We start from the raw sequence: 21,486 nt of genomic DNA, 5'->3' as shown, positions 1-21,486 counted from the left end.
GTAGTTTTACATCAACCATGTTGGGCAAAAGGCAAACATAATTTTTCCTTTTGAGTCTCGAGGCTCATGAAAAATCTTGCTTACTTGAAACTCCATCATGTCCTTTTTTTGTTGAGGCCAACGAGATAATATCTAAAGAAGGAAACATAAAGGAAGCATAAAGTTGCTAAACTGACAGCACCAAACCACAAAATCAGCAATAAATTGCAGCCCTTGACTGAAACAGTTAATATTCTTAAAACATAAAACGCTGCAAAGGTTTATTAACATCTCTAGATAATGTTGTACCGTCTTGTTAGGCAATGGATTGGCTTTTTACGATGCATGTCCACTTCAAGGTAACCAACTTATGACGCCCATGATAATCAACCTCTGCTATAAACCTTTTAGAGTGACAACAACAACAATTCTTTAAAGAGATTTATTGCTGTTATATCTGCATCTCTCAGTGTTAAAGAAGCAACACAGTTATATTTTGGAGCTTTATGTTTGCTTTCTTTGTCCACATTTATTTCCAGTAATGCGTGAGAAGGACCAGCTCCAGAAGTCTTTATTTGTCTTGGAGTGACGTTTGGATGTAAAGTTAGTGGTTCTCAGTGGAAAATCCCTCTATGCTACCTACACTGCATATCCGCTGCTGTCTTTTCCTCTTCTTCACTGCAGCAGTGATTCATGAAGGGACACAGGGGTCCCATCATCAGACGGCGCTGAAAGGATTCCAAAGTCTCCGTCCTCCCCGTCCTCCCAAGCTTCAAGTCTTTCAGTGCCGCACTGTCCCTCACTTCCTTTTATAGCCTCGTCCCTCCGCTGGTTTGTATCTGTGTCGTATTGTGTCCCCTGGCGTTCTCCGCGTATCCCTGAAGAGGAGACTTGGCAGACACTCTGTCCTCCCTCTTCCTCTCCCAGCTTGTCCTCCTCACATTTCAGCGGCCTCCTTTTCCCCGTGCCCTCCTCGAACACGTGCGTTTCTGTCTGCCTTTGGGTCTGTCCTCAGTGGAGGTGAGACTCTTGGGTGAGCTCAGATGGAAGGATTGCTTAAGCTGTGTTTACAGAGAGCGAATCCATACTCTGTTCTCACAAAACGCCTGGATTTTCTCACCCGGCTTCAACAGGTGCTCGCACACTGATTTCATTCCTGTAAGCTGTTTGAGACTGACTCATGGTGATTCGGCACTAAAACTAAAACGGGGGCTTTTATTTCGGCTTATGAGAACTTTAATCAGGACAAAGCAGCAATGTCTCATCAGGACAGGGCGCTCACTGCTCCCATTGTGCTTTTCACAATGTCCTGTCCCCTGGAAGAATGACAAAAACCACTACTTTCCATCCCAGCTGTGGTCTAATTGATGGGAATGAATTATTTCTTGTCATGGGAGGAATGTTAACAAAATATAATGCACACTTTGTGATAACATTACCATGTCCGATTTCTCTCTCTCTCTCTCTCTCTCTTAGACGTCTGTTACCACTTCAGCCCAGACAGTTATATCTCTGAAGCTATTTAATGATCTGTCATGATACTTGGGGCCAGACATGCCCGCTGCCAAGAAAATTAACTCTTCTCCATCATACAAATAGCTGAATCTTACACACAGACACGGCTCTCACTACAGCCCATATGGGCGGTTGCCCAGGGCACCATTAGAAAAGGGCAGACAGACACCATTAATATATATATAGTATGTTGTTGGTTATGCACTGAACGTTGAGAGATTGTCGGGGTTTTTTTTTTTTTTTATATCTTTTTTTTCCTGTAACTTTCTTGGTGCGATCTTTGACTATTCTCAACCAGGATGTTTTAGAAATTACATCCTCACAAACAGGGATCGTTTCTACAGATATTTTTAATGTGAATGTGACGACAAAAATTAAGAAAATAATAGGAAACCCCCAGTGGATACACAACTGCAGGCGACTTGATACATGATATACAAGAACAACAAAAGATATTTCAAGATTTTTGAGAAAGCTATATTCACAGTTGTTTTGTTTTTACAGATTAAAAGTACCCATAATCACCTTTTTTCTAAAATCTGTAATCAGTGTAGAGTTATGCAGCTTATCTTTAACCAGACCACATGTTTCAGTTTCAATGCTTAAGACAATTAGAAGATGTCCAAGTCCTGAAAATGCATTAAAAATTACCGTTTTTGCTTCAAATCAAGATTTATACATCTTAAAGAAATTTTCTTCAGTCTTGGTGTAAAGACTTGACTAGTCAAGATATTTTACATTTTAAACTATAAGTGTTCAAGTGGAATTATTAGACTAATGTGAACTAGCCCTTTTGTATGGAGTAATGATATTTTTTTTGTTTTGTTTTACGACGCTACACAACACACACAGATTCACTTTGATAAAAAACGTTGCAATGTTTAGATTCGCCCCCACTGATTCCTAAAATGCTCATTTTTGCCAATCACAATCTCTAAGTCTATCTGCCAGATCATCTCTTAGACTTTTATTGTTTTAGAACAACGAGCAGTGGTTCTCAGACCTCTCATGTTTTCACATAATACGAATAAATCCCATCTGTCGTAGATCATCTTATTAGCGTTGTGAGCAGAGGGACTATCAAAAGGAAAATGTCTCAAGCTGGTCGAGTCCAGAGCACAAACGTGACTAATCCCAGGTTGAATTAGTTCAGTTTGTAGCAGGAAGTCCTGATTAAAAGAGTGGTCCGCAGGGACCTTGAGTGAAGTCTCTGTTCAACCTGAAGCCAGTTCTGGAGAAGGAAGGTCGAGCCTTGTCGGCCCGGGGCAGAAACCAGAGCCGTGTTTATGCTGGAGCTCAGCCACTGGAGCACTTTGGGAGTTTCTGCGCTGCCCTGTCTTTTGCTCCGGTTCATGTTCTACTTTGGAGTCCTGCACCCTGCAGGGTGACCTGACCCACTGACCCTGCTCTTCCCTCTCCCTTACTGCTCTGCTTAGATTTCAGAACATATGCTATGTTTCTGTGGTTTACCTTGTTCTAGGGTTGCAAACTATATTTCCTAGAATTTTGTGAAAGTATTTCAACTCCTTGCGCAGCATCCTGAACCCACCTTCTGCACAGCGAAATGATGTGGTTGCAACACCAGTCTGTGAATATGCTTTTGTTCAGTGGGAACAGCCAACCTGATCAGGGATGATGGGAAAATGTCTGGAGCTGAATGTAGGACAATCCTGGAAGAAATCCAGTTGAAACTGGGGAAAAGACAATGACTCTAAACATAGAGCCAGAGCAACAATACACCAAAGCGTGGTGACATTAAGGTGGAATATTCACCAACCAGACCTTAATTGAGAATCAGTGGCTATAGCTGGAAATTAACAACTATAGACACTTTCCCTGCCAATCTCAATAAACTTGAGGTAGTTTGCAAAAAAGGCATGGCCAAGACATACAAAAACCTTGCAGTAACTATATTTGTGAAACATTTTCCACAAACTTTTCATTTCAAGTTTGTGCTTGCAACTTGACAAAATGTAAACAAGTGTGAGTATATATACTTTATTGATCAAACAGCTTTTCGATGAACTTCTCCTCCTATGGCCTTCTTGGTTCAAGTCTCAGCAAGGGTAGCTGTTCTTGTCTTCTGTAGGTAGATTATTATCCAAGAAGAGAAGAGAGAGAGGCTTTAATAGGAAGCTGAAGGAGTTTATCAAGAGAAAAGGAAAAAAAACGTGAAAGCTTATTATGGGTTCCACAAGATTTCCACCTTAAGAAGGCATTTAGACAGCTCCCATGTGTTTATCAAGATTTGCTCAAGTTTAAGTAGGCCAACGCAAACATGCTGATGTTTGATGTTTCGGTTTGTGTGTGTGTGTGTGCGCGCGTTAAAATGTGATTATTTGCTAAAGCCCACTGTAGATCAATTGCCGGAAGGGAAACACGAGCAGAAAGTATAAACTCACCCTTCTGACTTGCTTCCCCATTTTTCAACCAGTTTTAAAATTTTGTTGTTTTTGTTCTATTTCCCCTTTTGTTTTTTTGAGAACAATGTTTCATAATAAAACAAAGCTGAAAGCATCTTCCAACCTCCCTGTGTAGAATATGTTCAGTGGAAAAACCCCCCACATAATTTCAGTCGTTATTTTATATAGTTGAGACCAAGCATCTGCACAAGACTTGCACTCTGATGGAAACAATTACCCCCACCCACATACGAAGAAGTTGCCCAGAAAACAACAGCAATCAGCATTATTTTCTCAGAATGCTCCTGATGTGGTTCTGGGTTTACTCTGAACACAAGGAATCCATAAACCGCCTCAAGAACTTTGAGTACGATTGCTTATTTGCACATCATGAATTAAGAGCTTTGTACAGGTGAAGAAATGGCAAGAAGATACAAAATGCTCAAAGTGTTAAAAATGGGTCTGTGGGTAAGAGACCCATGTTCCTTCTAATAATTTCCACCATTTATGTAAAATAATTCTTGAGATAAACACTCGCTCCCATTTCTACCCTGCAAGAACAAACATGTTCAGATAAAGGATGGACGGACATAAAATAATGTTACAGAGATGGTTTTCAGCTGGTAAAGGGAGTATCAGACAGCGGATGATGTAGTGCAGAAGCCCGTCTGGTCAAATGTAACACCATGCCTCCATCACAGATGTGTTACCAACACTGTGACACCTCTAAGAGCTTTATGTAGCCCAGGTGTTTCCAATCCTGAACTGTCCTGCTTGTTCTCTTTGACATCTGTCTCATTAGTGTGACGGAGGGCAGCTGCGACCCTGGCACGTCATAGCTCTGACAAACGGGCTGATACTTTTCTGTACAAAAGCATAAGAACCTCTACAGACACATTGAGATGGAAGTAACAAATGCTTAGTCTCGGCATCACATGCATTCTCCTCACAAACTTAAAAGGCACTCCATGCAGTTCTGTCTTTTTAAGCCGATATCACACAGTTTCAGATCTTGCCATGTATGCTGATGTATCAGAAAATGCAGGTTACATTGGTCTGAAAGTGGGACGATGAGGAACAGTTTTTGGGACTTGATGTCTTGTGTGTTTGAAGTATTTATATATTTGTTGGTACTTTTTGTTTTGTGTAGTCGGTGTTTGCAATACAGAGTTCAATGTTTGCTGTGCTTAACTGCATCAAGACAAGGTATATATTACTTTTGCTCTGACGTCACCGCCGTATTTTCCTCCCTCATATTTAAAAATCTACTTACCATCTGGGGATGAATGCCCCCAGTTGGCTGAGTGATCATTAGCTGATTTAGTCAGAAAGTAGGTCAAACTGCTTTGAGTTTTACATTTCTCTAAGCCTCTGTAAGCATTCAGCATGCTGAGGTGGGTGAATCTTCATCAGCACACGCAGAGTGTCTGCATAACAAGATTTAAGCTGTTCTCACACTGTTTCTGGCAGGATGAAATTCAGTGTTCATCTGATTGTACAACTGCCATGACATCATCATCTTTAATGATTAACTTTCTGGGAATTGAGGGGAAAAAAGCTGTATGAATGCCCCTTTGTGGTTAGATGTTTACTAGCCAAATTATTAAAATGGGTCACATGGTTTCAGTTCCAAGGCGAGGTGAGTGAATTTTCATGCTCACAACAGAGCAAATGACACAAAGAAATATTTTGTTCCTGCTAAGGTTTTGGACGAAAAGACAGGCAGATTAAATGCTCAAGAGTATAAATGTGAAATATTTCTTTAAACTATGACCTTCACATGCTGCTTGTGTACTTTGAGATAGTTGCTAATAGTTTGTGTCTTGTTCGGAAGTGATTGCAGGATCGATTTAAAAATAGATACTTGGATTAGGATCTAATCTGTTATAGACACAAAAAGGAAATCTCTTGATTTATTGCTTTCACCTATCAAGATCAATGTCTGCCTTTGATTTTGGTGTCAAATTCGTCTTAATGTGAACTGGTGCTGTCTTTCCCTAATTTCAGTTCCTCTTGTAAATAAATTGCTCATGTCTTTTTTTTCAGTTTGATAATCACACATTCCTCAGGGTCAAAGTTGAAGTTTAAAGGTTAAAAGTCGGAAGTGCAGTTAATGGCAGACAGATAAAAGGAGAAACTACTTATGGACCTTTTCACGTGATTTAGTGTCTTTTGTGGCCGTGACTCATCAGTGCAGATATATTTTACACCTTTCTTGTGTCTCATTCATCATCGTGTGTGTTGTGGAAGTTCAGAAAGTCAACCTCACAGACAGCAGTCTGTGATCTCCGTCCATCTGATAGTCTGCACTCAAAACGGTGATTATGCTTCCCTATCTGGTTTTCCATGTGTGAAAACTGAGGAACCAGCTCATCGTTCTCATCGATTCAGACTCACATGTGCTAACAAGGCTGATCTGTGACCGTTTAGACTGTGAAATGTGGCGTTATCTGTCTGACAAACAGGAATCCCGAACATTTCAGTCAGAAGATCTTCTGGTGGAGATTGTACTTTGTGAAAAGTTAATCTGTCTTCATCGGGATCCTCACAGTCAGGAACCGCTTCGAGCGTGTTCATGTTTCTAGGATGTGTTTTTGAGTTCGATGGCTATATCTTCTGTAGGATGTTTTAAAATTTTGAAGGGTAGCTTAGAAATGTGCAACATTGTGTCAGCTTGATGGATTCACATCTGCCTGGTTTATGACATCTCCCATGGTTTTATGCACCACACTAATCTAACACTCTTTATTTTTGCAAATTGTTTCAGCTATGCGGAGATTACAAATCTGCTATCTAATCACGTCAGGGATGCTTGTATGGCATTCTGGCTTCACTGATCTACAATAAATCTTCTTGTTTTGGGGATCTTTGAGACAATTTTGAAGTCATGGGAGTCATAGGAAATTCTCTAAATTTAGGTCGTAGACAGTAATGTCCCTGCTTTTTACATCTTTCAAGTTTGTTTTGTCTGTAATTGTTCTGTTTGTGTGTTGCTTGTCTTTGTCATCATCCGGCCCATCCACCTGAGTCTCGTTGTCGTTTTTGGCTGCATTTTGATTCTAAAAGGAAGTGGTGGGAAGCGGTTTTGTCTGTGGTCAACCTAATCTACACAGTACGCAGTGATTCATGTACCCACAGTGACTGAAACTCACCACAGACAATCCACACAAACCAGCTGTCATTATGTCTGTTTGTGTTGTTCAGCACCAAGTAAAAAAGATAAATGTAGAAGAATTATATCATGTTAAAGTAAAGATTAGTCATTTTCGTCTTTCTTTGCACAAGTGCAATATTAGCTGTGCTGTTGTTGGTTTTTTTTGTCTTTTATGGTCCTGTTTATGCACAACAACCCAAAGAGAGTATATTTTGGAGAATTGGAAATATTGACATTGACTCAGCTGGTTTTATTCTTGTAGCTGTGCAGCAGTGCAGCCATAAAGAGCAATAAAAACAAAAATGAATCCAAACAGCATGAGCACTTCCAAAAAGCACAAAAAATGTAGGCCATCATCACAAAGCAAGTTGTTACAACTTAGGGAGCCAAAGCTTGGGAACTACGCGTGAAATGGCAAATACGGGCAGATTCATTTACACTTAAACACACGTACAAGGCAGCAGCAATTTAATGTAATCATAGCCTACTTTCAAAGCATAAATCCTAGTTGCTTAATTTTTTCAAATCATCATTTAAGACAGTATATTCTATGTAGTTGTTGTGAGACTGCAATCAGCTGTATCTACCAAATTCTGTTGTGTTTCTTCAGAGGAAATGGTTGATTTCCTCTGAATGACATGTGACTTTCTGTACTAACACTCACTTTCCTTTTAATGAGTTTTCTTGTGCTTGAAAGTTCGTCATTCTTGTCATTGTGGTGAAAAAGCTCAGTCTTTGTTCTCACTTGAGCATAAAACGTTTTATCGGAAAACATTTGGCCTCTCCGTGTGAATCTCAACAGATATTTATCGAGCTTTAAAGCACCAATTTGCAACCGGGGCCTTATTTCTTATGTCGAGATTGTCCAAGTTGAAGTTCAGGCTCGTAGAGAGTGACACTGGTGTCCAAATCTGCAGGTCTGCTGATGGGAAGCAGAGCATGCGTCATGGGAAGAAGTTATAATCACAGCAGGATCCCATTGTAAACCAGATGATGTAGACGAAGAGTCAAAGTAAATCTGATCACAGACATTTTCTCTTATCATCTCAAAATCTGTCTGACGATAAAAAGAATGTTATTTATATATAATAAAAGAATACAGTCTCATCTGGTAGATTTGTCGGGTTTCCTTTGTTTAGACTGTGATTTGGTCCTTTGTTATTACAGTTTGACATGCAGGACTGTTGGTGCCAGATTTATGACGGCGTTCTGAAACACCCGTGGCTCGGTGGCCGACATCTACTGGTCCAATTCCTCTGGCGCAGTAGTTAATGTAAATAAATAAAATAGAGATGAAATAAAATCAACTGCAAAAATAGAAGACAAATTATTGAGCTGTCTGCAAAAGAGTTAAAATCAGTCCATGTTTAAAAGTCCCAGAACTGATACTCTTAAAGAAACACAAGAGCTTAAAAAGCCTCAGACAAGAGTTTGAGAACTCTAAGTGCTGCAGAATAGCTTCCCGATGATTTAATAGTTTCCAGAAATCCTGCAGAGCATCAAGACACAAATGTTTGCGCGCCTTGTTGTAATCTCACATTTTTTATGGGGAGAATTTATTAAAGTTTCGGTATGTCGGTGCCATCGCGTCACACCTAAAACACTTTGACATGACTTTGTCAAAAGTCAGGTTGTTGTGCCTCTGGATGGGGAAACAGGATGCTGTTGCCCAGTCCCATTGTCTTCTGGTGAGACTTTCATGAGCTATTCTGAGCTCGTAAACTGCAAAGCCGAATTGATGTTGCATTTTTTTGGTGAAGCATAATTGCTTCTATGGGAGCTGGTCCTTTGTGTGTCCGTCCGGGAGTGACTCAGTCTATTGTCTGTGTTTTGGATTTCCACCTCAGTATGGAGAAAGGTCATGACGTGACTGCCTTACATCCTTACTGCGATGAGGTGACCGTTATTCTTTTTTTTTAATCTCCTGCAACAGATGATCGTTTTTCATCTTTTTCACCCAATACCCAATCACAAATCCATTTTGAGGAGATAAAATGACTCCTTTTCGTTGGCATCAGTGACGCAGGCTAAATTTGAACCATATAAACTCTTAGTTTTATCTAACAGCATCATGAAAAGAAGTCTTCAGATGCAACGGGAGAGGAAAAAACTAAAAGGCATCTTGTGCATTCCATAAGAAGAGGAAGAGGGTCTTTTGTTGGGGGATCTGGGATCGTTAAGGACGATGGCTGTGCAGCAAAAAGAGGTTTTTGTGCTCTTCAATGTGGTCTTTGTACGTGGCAGACCGAGGAGGGAGAATTATTCTGATTCTTTATCTTCCACTTTGTTGCCGTTGTGGGCATAAAGTGACCATTTAGATTTTATAAACGAGGAAGAGGAGAAGGTATTTGCGCATTTTCTGCCTAAGGAGGCTCCGGTATGGGTGTGTAGGTGGAGGACATGGGAGGGACAGAACTTTTCTGTGACGTCTGCAGTAAACGCTTTACACTCACATCACGTTCAAAACACTGAACGGTCTTGTCTCTTCTCCTTAAACAAAGATGTGAAAGAGTTATTTTGATGTAATGTTAATATTCTCTGTCTGGCATCACGAATGAAAAATGTTAGAGAACAATTTAAAAGTATGCAGAGCATTTTTTTGCACTTGTGTCACAAATGGAAAGTATTACAGGTTTAATTTGGTGGGTTGATTTAAACATCTTATTGAGACAACATTGATGTATCCAATTTACTAAGTTAGAGTGAAAACCGGTTAAATCAAACATTTAATGTAGCTCTGCATAAAGGCATTTAAGCTGTCCGTAATGTCTGGAACTAAAAATCGTTAAAGAAAATTTCAAAGAGTTCCCCAGTAACTAAAAAAGTCTGATTGAAAATGTTACCCTAATTTAATTTTAATCAATATGTCGATTATGTTTGTGTTCTTTGATTGGTTCGGCTTATTGATTATGTTGCTCGTTTTGTCCTGGAAACTTTTGAAATAAAGATTTTCAATCTCATTCGGTATTTTCCTGGTTAAATAAAGTTTCCGTAACAAAACCTAAAGCAGCACAGACTGTTCATCACCTGTGCATTATTACCTCATTATCAAACACACAACTGGGTATAATCAGATTTCTGAGTCAGTATTCAGAATGGAAGTAAATGAGCACTAGACTCGTTTCCATCTGGGTTTTTGTGATCTCAGCTGCAGTAAGGTCTCGACTCCCTTGACCTTCAGGACCCTGTGACTGATTTCTTTGATCATGTCATGTCTATGCACACCCCAGGCTCTGTTTGCATGTGTGTGACGTCTCACACAGATCAGCCTGTGATGGTGGGCGGTTTGGTTGGAATGCAGAGATCTGAGGAGGAATTGTCCCCGTCTGTCACCATGCTAGTCGTGTCTCTTAGCGCCACAACAAACCAAAATTTCTACGACATCGTCATGACTCATTTGAGCCACACCAAAACATCCCACTTCAAACTAACGAGTGTGCAGACGGCTGTGTGGCAATCAGCTGCTCTGATGCAACAGAGCGACATTTGTGAACCGCAGCGCTCGCAAACACAGCTGTTCACACCAACAGCTCACCCTCCCCCCCCTCACTGCGTCCCGTTGCACATAGAGACGGATCGCTGCAGATGTGGTAAACAGGAACATGTGGCGGTGATGGGAATATGTGAGATTTCTGCTCTGAACTGTAAAAAGGTCCTAATGTCTGCTTTGTGTCTGACAGGGTGGGAAGAAGCACAGTGGCCCGTGTGGGGGAAGAGACTGCAGTGGTGGTTGTCAATGCTTTCCAGAGAAGGGTGCCAGGGTAAGTCCTTTCTGTACAGCTCTGCAAACATCCCTCTGCTTCTCTTTCTACCCTTTGCTTACTTCAGGGGTGAGTTAACCATCACCAGCTTTTGGTTTTCAGTCCGGAGAACCACATAAGGTTCACACAAACACACACACACACACGCACACACACGCACACACACACACACACACACACACACACACACACACGCACACACACACACACACACACACACACACACAAATCTTGGTTGATTTGAAAATAATGCTTTCTTCTTCAAATACAAGCCAGGTTTCTACAAAGCCCTGGAAACAGATTTATAGTCCATGAAGTGTTTCTCACTTTGTCACTCTACAAATTAAACCTTCGACAGACCGACGCAAATTGGTACATGTTTGGGAAATTGAAAAAAAAAAGGTTTAACGGTTTACGAAAATGGAAAAAAGCAGATACAAATCTGAATGGTTTGTATTTTTAAGCCCCTCTGAAACAATACTGTCTGGAACTAATTTTACACCTGACATTTTATGTGATGTTTCTATTTCGGCTCTTCACATCTGAAGTTTTAGCACATTCATTCACAAAATTGCTCAGGCTCGGCCACAGGTTCAAGTCCGCAGTTGGATTCAAGTCTGGTCTTTGACTGGGCCATTTTAACACAACCAATATAAACTGATTCCACTGTAGCTCTGATGGATGTCCTTTTGGACCTCTGCCTCATTATCAACTATTTTTCAGCCTCTAATAGATCATTATTATAGATAATCCATTGGACTTGGTATGATTTATTTAATTGTCTTCTTTTTGTACTTTTTCCATAAAAAACAAGATTTGTGGAAGTCCTGACTGACAGCTTTTCTAAATTTTATTTTATCAGAGAGTAGAGGGCTTAATACAACTGTCCACCACAATTTTCAGGTTTCAAATTCTAAAATATTTTTTTTGAAGTTTAATTTCCCTCTCACTTTGCAATTATGCACTACTTTTACGCCGGTCCGAAACATAAAATCTAAAAAAAAAAACTGTAATAAAATTGCTGATTGTGGTTTTAATGTGACAAACTGAAAAAGATCATGAGTTCACGACGACACATTTCACTTTAATCTACTTTAAATGTGCATGACAGTTTCAGAAACTATATTTAATCAATAAACCATCACAGTAACCTGTTGTAAACATGTTTGAGCAACGAGAATCTCTCCATCTGCTTCCGATGTCCTGGGAAATTGAAAAGTTTTTGAGTAAAGTCGATAATGTGACGCTGTGAAAAGTGTTGAAATTCACATCATTAAACCCTATGAAATAAAATAAGGATCACAGCAGAGACCATCTGGAGTTGGGAGACTGATTATGGGGAAAAAATGTAAGAGCAAAAAAAGAAAGTAGGTTTTAAATCAGACAGACAGACGTAGACTAAACATATTCAGATAACAAACTTAGAGTGAGTAATGGAGGTTCTGCATGACTAAAGGCTGTTTTGATTCAGACACGTGCTTCATCAGATTATTGGACTGAGTTTCCCGTCCTTAAAGACTTTTCAACACCACAATCTACTTTCTGCACCAATTCACCTCATGTTTGAAAAAGAAAAAAATCCTTTTATATCCAATGTAGACCTTTTCCTTTAAAGAATAAAAGACTGAAATTATTTACCTTTACAATGGATAGCATTTCTCAGAAGTGCTTCTTCCTGTTATTCTCAGAGTGATTCCATGTATCTGGCTCATGCATATATGAGCAGATGGCTTCCTGATTTAGAAATCCCATCCCAAATCAGGATTTTTTTTTTATTAATGCGACGACATGAGTTGTGGTGTAGCTTTTTATTCTTTTGAACTTGATGAGAGAAAACATGTTCTCTTTTTTTTTTACATGCTGCTTTTGGCAGAACCTCATGTTTGAATTCTGACCTGATACTTTAAACTTGATCCAAAAAGGTTTCCGAACTTGACTGTATATGTGCTTTCATATCACTAAAAAGCACAGATACACCTCACAGAACAATTCTCACTGTTTTGTGAATGATGAGCTTCGAAAAGAGGGAATAGATTGATGCACAAGAAAGGAAATTTTGTACATACTGTGTTTATACTGCGCCGATTCAGGAGTATAAATCGTGTCAAATCGTTGCCTTGCACTCCTTCTGGACGAAAACAGGAGATAGTCGCTTGCGTTGTGCCGTTGACTTCACAGTAAGTCCTAAACTTGAGCATGCACGCAGCGACAGTGGAGAGGAAAAACTCCCCTTTCACAGGAAGAAACTTCCAACAGAACCTGAACCAGTGTCTTTGTCCATCTGCAGAGAAAACAGAGGAGAATGCTCAAAAAAGAAACGGATGAACTGATGTAGGAGTCCTTTCTATAATAATAAAAAGTGAAAAGATAACAGCAGGACAGGGACATTAATAGTTGGCAGCAGACCACCAGGGCATAAAGCAAACTTAATGTGATTTTTAAACATATTTCCATCCATCGGCTGATGAGATTTGTTTGATAAATAAATCACAACAATGTCTATGCATTTATATGCACACTATGCCTTGTGGAAATTGTGAGATTGTTGTACAAATTCTCACGTAAAGGCGTCAAGCAGTAAAGAGGTAACAGTGACGAGCCGCGGCAATAGGTCTACTGAAGCACAACTGAGCCATAAGTTTAAGAGAAGTAAAGCTTTAATAAACATGTAGAAAAAGTCTTTGTTTTCTGTCCTCTCTCTTCCAAAATGAAGCACTTAAACATCTTGTTTTATCCATCTTTAATTTAAGCTTCAACACTTTAACTGGAATCTAGAACTGAGTTAAATGTTTACCCATCCTACGTTTAAAACAGGCTAAAGACAAGCTGTCCCGGTAACAAATTTGTCCCATTTCCTGTGTTTCTCTTATCCCGTGAACAATGCTCCTGGAAACTGTAAATGTCTCAGTTCAGACGTAAGATGCTGTAAATCTCCAGTCTGAAATCAACATGCCTGTGGAGATTCCCTCTGAAACGACAGCAGTGAGGGCAGGAATGCCTTTCAGATACACCTTGTCATCCACTGAGAGTTTACTGGACGAGCTTGACAGCAAGTCTGACCTTTGAAGTGCGCTCTGGCCGTGTGTACAGGAAGCTCCTGTTCAGAGACACAGAGACAGGAGTGAGGAAGTTTTACATTCCACATCTGAAAGGCACAAAAGTCTTGTAATGAGGTCATCAGTCCACCTATCGCTTCCTTCCTCTGTATTCCTGACTATTGCCCAGAATTGGCCAGAAACAAAGGGAAATATTTTCTCAGTCACTCAGTAACAATGGGCGAGAGTGAGGTTTTATTGTTAGCAAGAATTTGTGTTTCATGTATGAAAACAAAAATCGGTTCCTGCATCCGCCTACATTCAAGATTTTCATTTTTCTTAAGCTTTACGCAACTTGTGTCCTCTTTACAAGTTTTTATTTTGCTCTACATGATCTCCTTGTTCAGATTGGCAAACAAAATAGGTTCTACATTTTTCTCACTGTTTTTTCTCAACCGTGTCTTGTTGAAAATATCTCCATCGGGGGAGAGATATGGAGACGTGCGCTTCACTGGACGTTTAATACTGATCCGCTGCAGATGTCTGGATTGGCTGGGATTTTCTACAGCTGTTGCAAAAAGTGGTTGCTTGTTAAAAGGTCCACTATGTGGTTTTGATCACTACATGGAAACATTTAGATCCGAATGTTGCCTGTCTTACCAGATAACCTAAAAAGAGAGATTTAAATAAATATATGTACAGAGAATCAAGTATCATATTATTTTACTGTTATTAATAAACTCCCATCTCCCTTTTGCTCTATTCTGTTACTTTTACATCAGCTGCATTGCAAGAGCCACCAGCTCCTACAAAAACATGACAGAACGAGCAAATTGTCTGCAAACGCATTTGTGTTTTGCTCCATCCTGTTTGAAAGCAATTCTGGCTTAAAAATCATCATCTTGACGATCAAAAGAGCCGGATTATCAAAGTATGCCAACGTTGTCAAAGGCCAAAGTTGTCCAAGTGGAAGCTTTATGGCAATAGTTCACCATTAAATCCTTGGCTTTATTTTACACAGGTGTGATGCAAGAAAAGCACCTGAAGAAACTTTATGTACAGCTCTGGAAAAAAAAACGAAGAAACCGCTGCGCTGAACCAACCCCACTGAAAACCTTACGGTTATTTCACCAAATATTTCTGAGTTCTTCCTGAGTTAAAACATCAGTATCCTTGTTTCTAAATCAATTTGAACTTGTTTTCTTTGCATTATTTGAGTGCATCATTTTTGTTATTTTGACCATTTCTCATATTCTGTAAATAGACACTAAAGTTTTTGCTTGGGATTTCGCAGACATGTTGTCAGCAGTTCATAGAATAAAAGAGCAACGTTTGTTTTACTCAAACATAAACCTTCCCATATAATTTTCCAGTGGTCTCTTCATTATTTCCAATGCAATACTCATATGGTTATACTCCAAACTGTAAATATTTGTTTACATATCCTTTGTTTATATTTTATTTATGCAGTAAAAATATGCAATTATTATTTTTAAAAATCAAGTAACATAAAAAAAAATAAAAATGAATATTGTTTAGAGGGAAATTAATCATTTAAATCAGTTATTGCATTGCAAAATTATTTGTCAGATTAATTTTGAAGAACGATTTCAAATGTGGCAGCAACATTTTGGCTGGAAATATAACATTCATTACAACGTTCTCAAATATCCACAATTTTTGTGAAAAAAACATCAAAAGCCTAAACAGTGGCAGAAAAACAAAAATAGAGCATCAGAGAGACTAAAACAATGAAGCCGATTCATTACTGAGGAACAAATGTGTTATTTTGACAAAGTTTTCTGCTTTAGGCCTGAAAACGGAGACTTTGGCTGCCTGACTCTTCTCTCTCCCTCTCTCTCTCTGCCAGCCTGCAGAAAAACATCAGCTTCCCCTCTGTCCTCTCCCAAAGCCGCCATTGTTTCCCTTCGTCATTAGTGGGCTGAATTCATGATCGACAGTAAAAAAGAAGAAGAAACCGCGCACTGAGATGGACACAATGATTAAAGCAGTTTAGAGGTTTGCTTTATAGCTGAGAAACACGGGTTTAACAGAGCCTGGCATCCTTACAGACCAAGTAAAGTGAAAGATTCACGAGCTCTGCATGGTGGGCGGTTCGGTGAAACTGAGCTTTTTGTGGTTTCTGAAGCCTCAAAACGGGAAAGGAAAGAACATGAACAACAGATCAAGATGAATCGTCAATAATGACCTGAACTGCAGCTTGTTCCTTCTCAGGCCTTAATGGGAGAGCACAGTTACCGCTGTTATGCTGAAAACAATAAGCCTCACTCGCGTCCTGTGGATGAGCTCAGTGAACGTGAAGAGAAAAACAAACTCTAAAAAAAAAAAAAAGCAGAGGAAAAAACATGGCACCTATTATAGACGCCGTCCACCATGGGAAATGCTTCCTTGGGTGATGCAGGACAGGGAAAGACAGGAAGTCATGCACAATGACGGTCTACTGATCTGCTTTTCATATAGTCTCCCTCTGTTTTGTGGGAACAGGATTGTCTGTAAGTTTGACCTTTGCTATAAATGGCCCATTTCCTTGTTCCATTAAAAGCAAATCTGTACAATCTGAGTGGCACACTAAAGGCTGATAATACCCGTATATACATGCATAGATCTTGGAGACCATGAATACATAAGGACAGTGAATGTGGCGCAGCTTCAATACACAAAACAGTGAAATAATATCACAGCACCTGCAGCTTTGAACGCACTGATTTTGCAGTGATGATTGCAGTTCAATAGTTGTACACCTTTAATGCGAGATCCCGTTCATTCCTGCAGATGTCTCTTCAGGCTAAATATGCCAGGGAAGACCAACCTGATTTAAGAAAACAAAACAGAAAAAGAAAGACTCATGCATGTGAAGCTGTGGGAGGGCAGCAGAGCAACAACCTGCTGCTATCATTAAAACATTTGGAAGGGAGGATTTTCTCTTCCCGAGACGTTGGAAAGAGGAATTCAGTGGGGATCTCGGGGCTGGCAGAGTCCTGTGTGAAAATAAGTCTGTGGATTTGGAGGGAATGTGACAGAGGATGCTCAAACTGACGGACAGAAAGCAGCTGTTGGCTGCGAGATGGAAAGATTTGTGAAAGAATAAAGCAATAGAAAAAAGCATTAAAAAAAGCCTCACAATAATGATTAAATTACGTGAGATGTAGCAGAAATGGTCCTAATTACACCCACAGTGTGTGAGTCAAAGGTTGCAGCAACAATTAGTTTACATTTTGTTTAGAAGTCTAAACATTAAGTCATGTAACTCAGCTAATTAACACAAACTGTTTGGTCTTTTTAAGTAGAAGTTTCACATTGTGTTTGGGGGGGGGGAAGATGAATTATGATTTGTTCCTATTCAAAGTTTTGTCCTTTACGTCGGGAAGAAAAAAGAGCAGCTCTGACCTCTCATGTGCATCAGCAGATCTAATCTTTTAAACTTTTAGCATTTTAGCATTTTATTCAGAAGGAGCCACTTTGTTATTGTACTTCTCTAATTGCATCAACATGAGCGTGGGGATAGCTGAAACACGATTCTTTTTCCATCTCTATGACTTTTCTTTGCCATTTAGACAGGAAACACCCACTAATGTATGTTGCAGATCCCTCCTTGTTTTGTGGTATTCAGTGGGAGCGAGGAGAACATTTTTATTTATTTATTTAGTTTTAAAGCAACAGGAGCAGCCATTTAAATTCAAGTTCTTAATACACTGCGTTTTGGTGGGAATAAAACCCCAACGGTTTTTAAACAATTGAAACATGTGTGTGTCCCACAGCAACAACAGCACCTTGTGCTTCTCATATTTGATATAACAAACATCACAAGAGCACATTATCCTGCTCCAGATCGAGCTCAGGCCAACCCAGACATCAGTAGTTCTGCTTCACGTTTCTCTTGTTGCTGTCTGGTTCGACCAGCCAAAGTCCATCTTTAGGGGCCTTTAAAACTGTCGGATCTTCATAGTTTAGAAGATGGATGTTGCCTAGGAACAACATGACTATTGTTTGCATAGAAAAAGGAGGACCTGTTTTCACTGCACTGACTTAATAAACAAAACGAGACCAAGAGCAGCAGATGACAGGCTGAGGGAGTGGAGTAGTGATGATCTACAGATTACACAATCATCCAGATGCAGGATCTAAAAGTCTCAACAAGTTTCATTAATTATTTTCCAGAAAAAGAGGAAGAAGATCAGATGTATAATTTAAATTTGAAGCATTTGCTCAGACAAGACACTGCGTTTAGTTTGTGTGCAATTTTTGTTTTGTGAAGAATGTTATACGGAGAATAACAATACAGATTTTACCCGTTGGCCACACTTTTTTCTTCCACACAACTTTCTTGTGGCTGTTTGTGAATGCCTAGCTTCTTTAAGAATGACCTTGTCTGCTGGAAAGTAATTGTGTCAAGTCTCAAGGCAGTACTTTAATGTAGGGTTATTACTAATTGTATAAATTTTATAATTTTCTTAGAAATTATATTGACTTTTCATTAGCCGTAAGCCATCATCACCAACATTAGTAGAAAAATCAATCATTTTTGAAGATGTAACTTTCATTTATATTAATTTATTGAGCTGTACCTTCAAAGGATAAGATAGTTATCTACTGCAGGTAAGACAACATGTTTAAACTTTCTTAAAAGCATTTTAACAGAACCTCCCTTCAAAGGCCTTGAACTATCCCTTTAATGTCTTCACATGCCGATGCAAAGCCTTTCGGCAGCCATGTAGCTGATAAGAAACACTTCTGCAATCCGCTGAACGGCCTTGTCGTTCTGAATGAGGCTGAAACAAACATTAAGGAGCTGATAAATTTTGGTTGCAACATTTATTCTGCGCAAAGTTCAGAAATCCTGTTTGTGTCTTCCTCAGTCTAAACACAACAATGGAGAGCGGTAAATCTAAAGCTGTTGTTTTCCAACTGCATCTGTGTCATTTCAGAGCAGAAGGCATGACAGGCGTACAGTAACAATATTTTCCAAAGGAAGGAAGGCGAATTATTTGAACAGATGTGTGTGTGCGTGGGTGCGTGTGTGTGTGCGCGCGTGTGTGTGTGTGTGGGGGTGTGTGTGTGTGTATGTGTGTGTGTGCGTGTGTGTGTGTGTGCGTGGGTGTGTGTGTAGACAGGAGTAGAGCGCACATGAAAAGTGGTGATTTTGTGTTTCTGTATCCAGAAGTCGTTCAATGACCCTGGCTGTGACCTTGTCTCCATTGCAGTAGGGAAAAGGTTTAGCGGTTCAGTATTTAACTGGGTGTGTATCTACACACACACACACACACACACACACAGACCCTGACCTTCTTACCACCTGTAGTCTGCTCGTGTTATCGTCGTCTCAGAGCACAGGGCGTAAGTAGTGTGCAAGCAAGGACAGGTGAAATGATGATGACCAGAGTAGGAGCTTAAATATTTCATTTGATGTTGTGGCTGCAGCTCTGAACGTCAGCATTCCTTTCTCATAATCACCTCAAAAATAACAAATTAAGGTCAGTTTTATTTTATTCCTCATAACCTGCATTCCAGTTTTCTGAAGGTTTCTTTACTATTTTCTGGAGGACACCTCCTGGTACCATCTATCTTCCCCCATGTTTCATTTAAAAACACGGAGACACACACACACGCATACACACACACACACAGACACACACACACCGCGTGCTTTATCACCGTCTAATCTGTCTGGTCTGTAAAACATGAGAGCTTTGGTGAAAACGGCGTTATCTCTGCTCATCTCCATTCACATCATTGGTGCTTTTTATTTGCAGTCAGAAGGAAGTTTAACGTTTGAAGGCAAACTGCGAGCTCCATGTTCACCATCAGGGATTATAATGGAGGCCCACATCAGGGCGAAGAAAACAATCAGGCTGTCATGTTGGACAGGCTCCTCTAAGACAGGCACGATGCGAGATTTGAGTTTATCCCACATGCCGACTCGCTGTAGGTGCTCAGTTTTTACGCAAATGTTTTATAGGGCTGTTTAGCTGTGGAATAATTAGTATTTTGATAGTTATTTAAAATGATTACTTGTTGGCTTAGGGGGGTTGAGGGGAACGCTGAAGTGACAAAGTCTTCATATTCAGGTTCCTACAGTATGTACAAATTTAAAATGAAATAAAAATCAGCAATATTCTGTGTTTCAATTGTCTTTGGAAAATAAAATACATAATAAATCAATTACAAAACGTATATAGAAGCAGCAAATCAAAACAGGAAAAAAAAGGAATGAAATATAAATAAAATTATAAATGATAAACAAAATAAGAAAAATAATACGTTAATAAGGGTAATGTTAAATATCAAAGCTTTTTTGCCAAACAAATGAGCTCACTTTTTCATGAACAAACAAAACCGCTGAAAAATCCTCAATATTTTCATAGCAGTTAGTTACTAACAGGTCATTCACCTTTTAAATTTCAGGCGGTTTCACAGATTTGCCGTGTTGTTTGGTCGTAAACGTAAATTACTTTTTTTATTTGAATAACCTGTTGTGTTGATCCACCTCTCTGTCTTTAAATCCACAGTGTTCCCTCAGAAATGAGCTGACATTTCCTTATTCGGTTACTAAAAACGTGCAGCTCTTCCTCTCCTCTTTTTGGCAGCTATGCTTGCTGACTTTTCATAATTCAACTCAACATAATTCAATAATTTAAAAGCGCCATCAGTCTGCCCACCAACCGTAATGTTTATTTTTTTTAAAACTTTATAAGTGACCTGATCGTAAATGTACTAGAACAGCAGTGATGGTTCCCTTGTGAGAAAACTTTTCCTCGTCCAGTCCGGCCAGACGGATGGTTTCAGACGAAGATCCTGCGGATTACAAGGACAATCCCTGTTGCTCAAGTTATTGGATTTTATCAATGCAAATAGGGTCCAACGTAACAGCTGGATGGTCACAAGCTTCTCAAGACGAGCCGCACTTCTGAGGAACAAAAGCTGTCAAATTTCCCATCCAAGAAAAACTGTGAAAAAAAGAAAGTTTAAATTTTTTCCCTCAAATTGCTGAGATTTCAACACCCTGTTGATAATAAATGAGAGAAGCAGCACAGTCCATTTCTACATGTAGTAGGTAATAATTACAACCTTGATGTCCTTCATTCCTCCAAAAACTAGGTTTTCCTCTCCGCTCTTCTTCTCACGCTGAAAATACCTGTAAGGAAACTATTTACGCTATGTTTCCTCAACCTCGCACGATTACTCAACAAAATCTGAAAACAAAGTCAGTGGTGACATAAAGCATTTTATTTTGAGTGATAAATGTCACAGAGGGACTACAGAGGCGACCCACCTATGACGGACCTCATTATCCACTCAGACGTGCAGACACACCTTTCAGACATGCAGGTGGTTGATCTCCAAGGAGAACCCAACACCTCATTTCTTGCTCTATTTCTTTCTCTCTCACACACACAGACTGCAGCTGCAACCTCCTAAGGCCTAAATGTGCTCATAACGTAGGCTCAAGATGTCTCATTCCTCTGATGTGAGGCAATGCTGCAGGTGTCGGGCCCCAGAGAGCCCTGGGATAGTTGGACAACCAGGCCGTTCTGTTCTCAGGCCGGGATCTCCCCCTCGAGTTTTGACCACTACAACAGAGACAGACACACGCTTCATTCAAACGGGTCGTTAGCAGCTCT

General features: G+C 39.8%; 1 protein-coding gene across 2 annotated transcripts in view; it reads left to right on the top strand.

Moving 5' to 3' along the window:
* The window catches only part of col4a2 (collagen, type IV, alpha 2), a 54,328-nt gene that overhangs the window by 8,514 nt on the left and 24,328 nt on the right, over positions 1-21,486 (top strand). For both annotated transcript variants that reach the window (XM_015003114.2, XM_015003105.2), the window contains exon 4: positions 10,731-10,811. In XM_015003114.2, the coding sequence (XP_014858600.2) occupies positions 10,731-10,811 (81 nt within the window). The remainder of the gene's footprint in view (positions 1-10,730; positions 10,812-21,486) is intronic.

This window comes from Poecilia mexicana, unplaced genomic scaffold, assembly GCF_051168715.1.
Source record: "Poecilia mexicana isolate PSO_F unplaced genomic scaffold, ASM5116871v1 scaffold_2, whole genome shotgun sequence".
In the NCBI taxonomy this organism is placed as follows: Eukaryota; Metazoa; Chordata; class Actinopteri; order Cyprinodontiformes; family Poeciliidae; genus Poecilia; species Poecilia mexicana.
The sequence above is the reverse complement of the archived record's forward strand: the minus strand, read 5'-3'. Positions and strand labels throughout refer to the sequence as shown.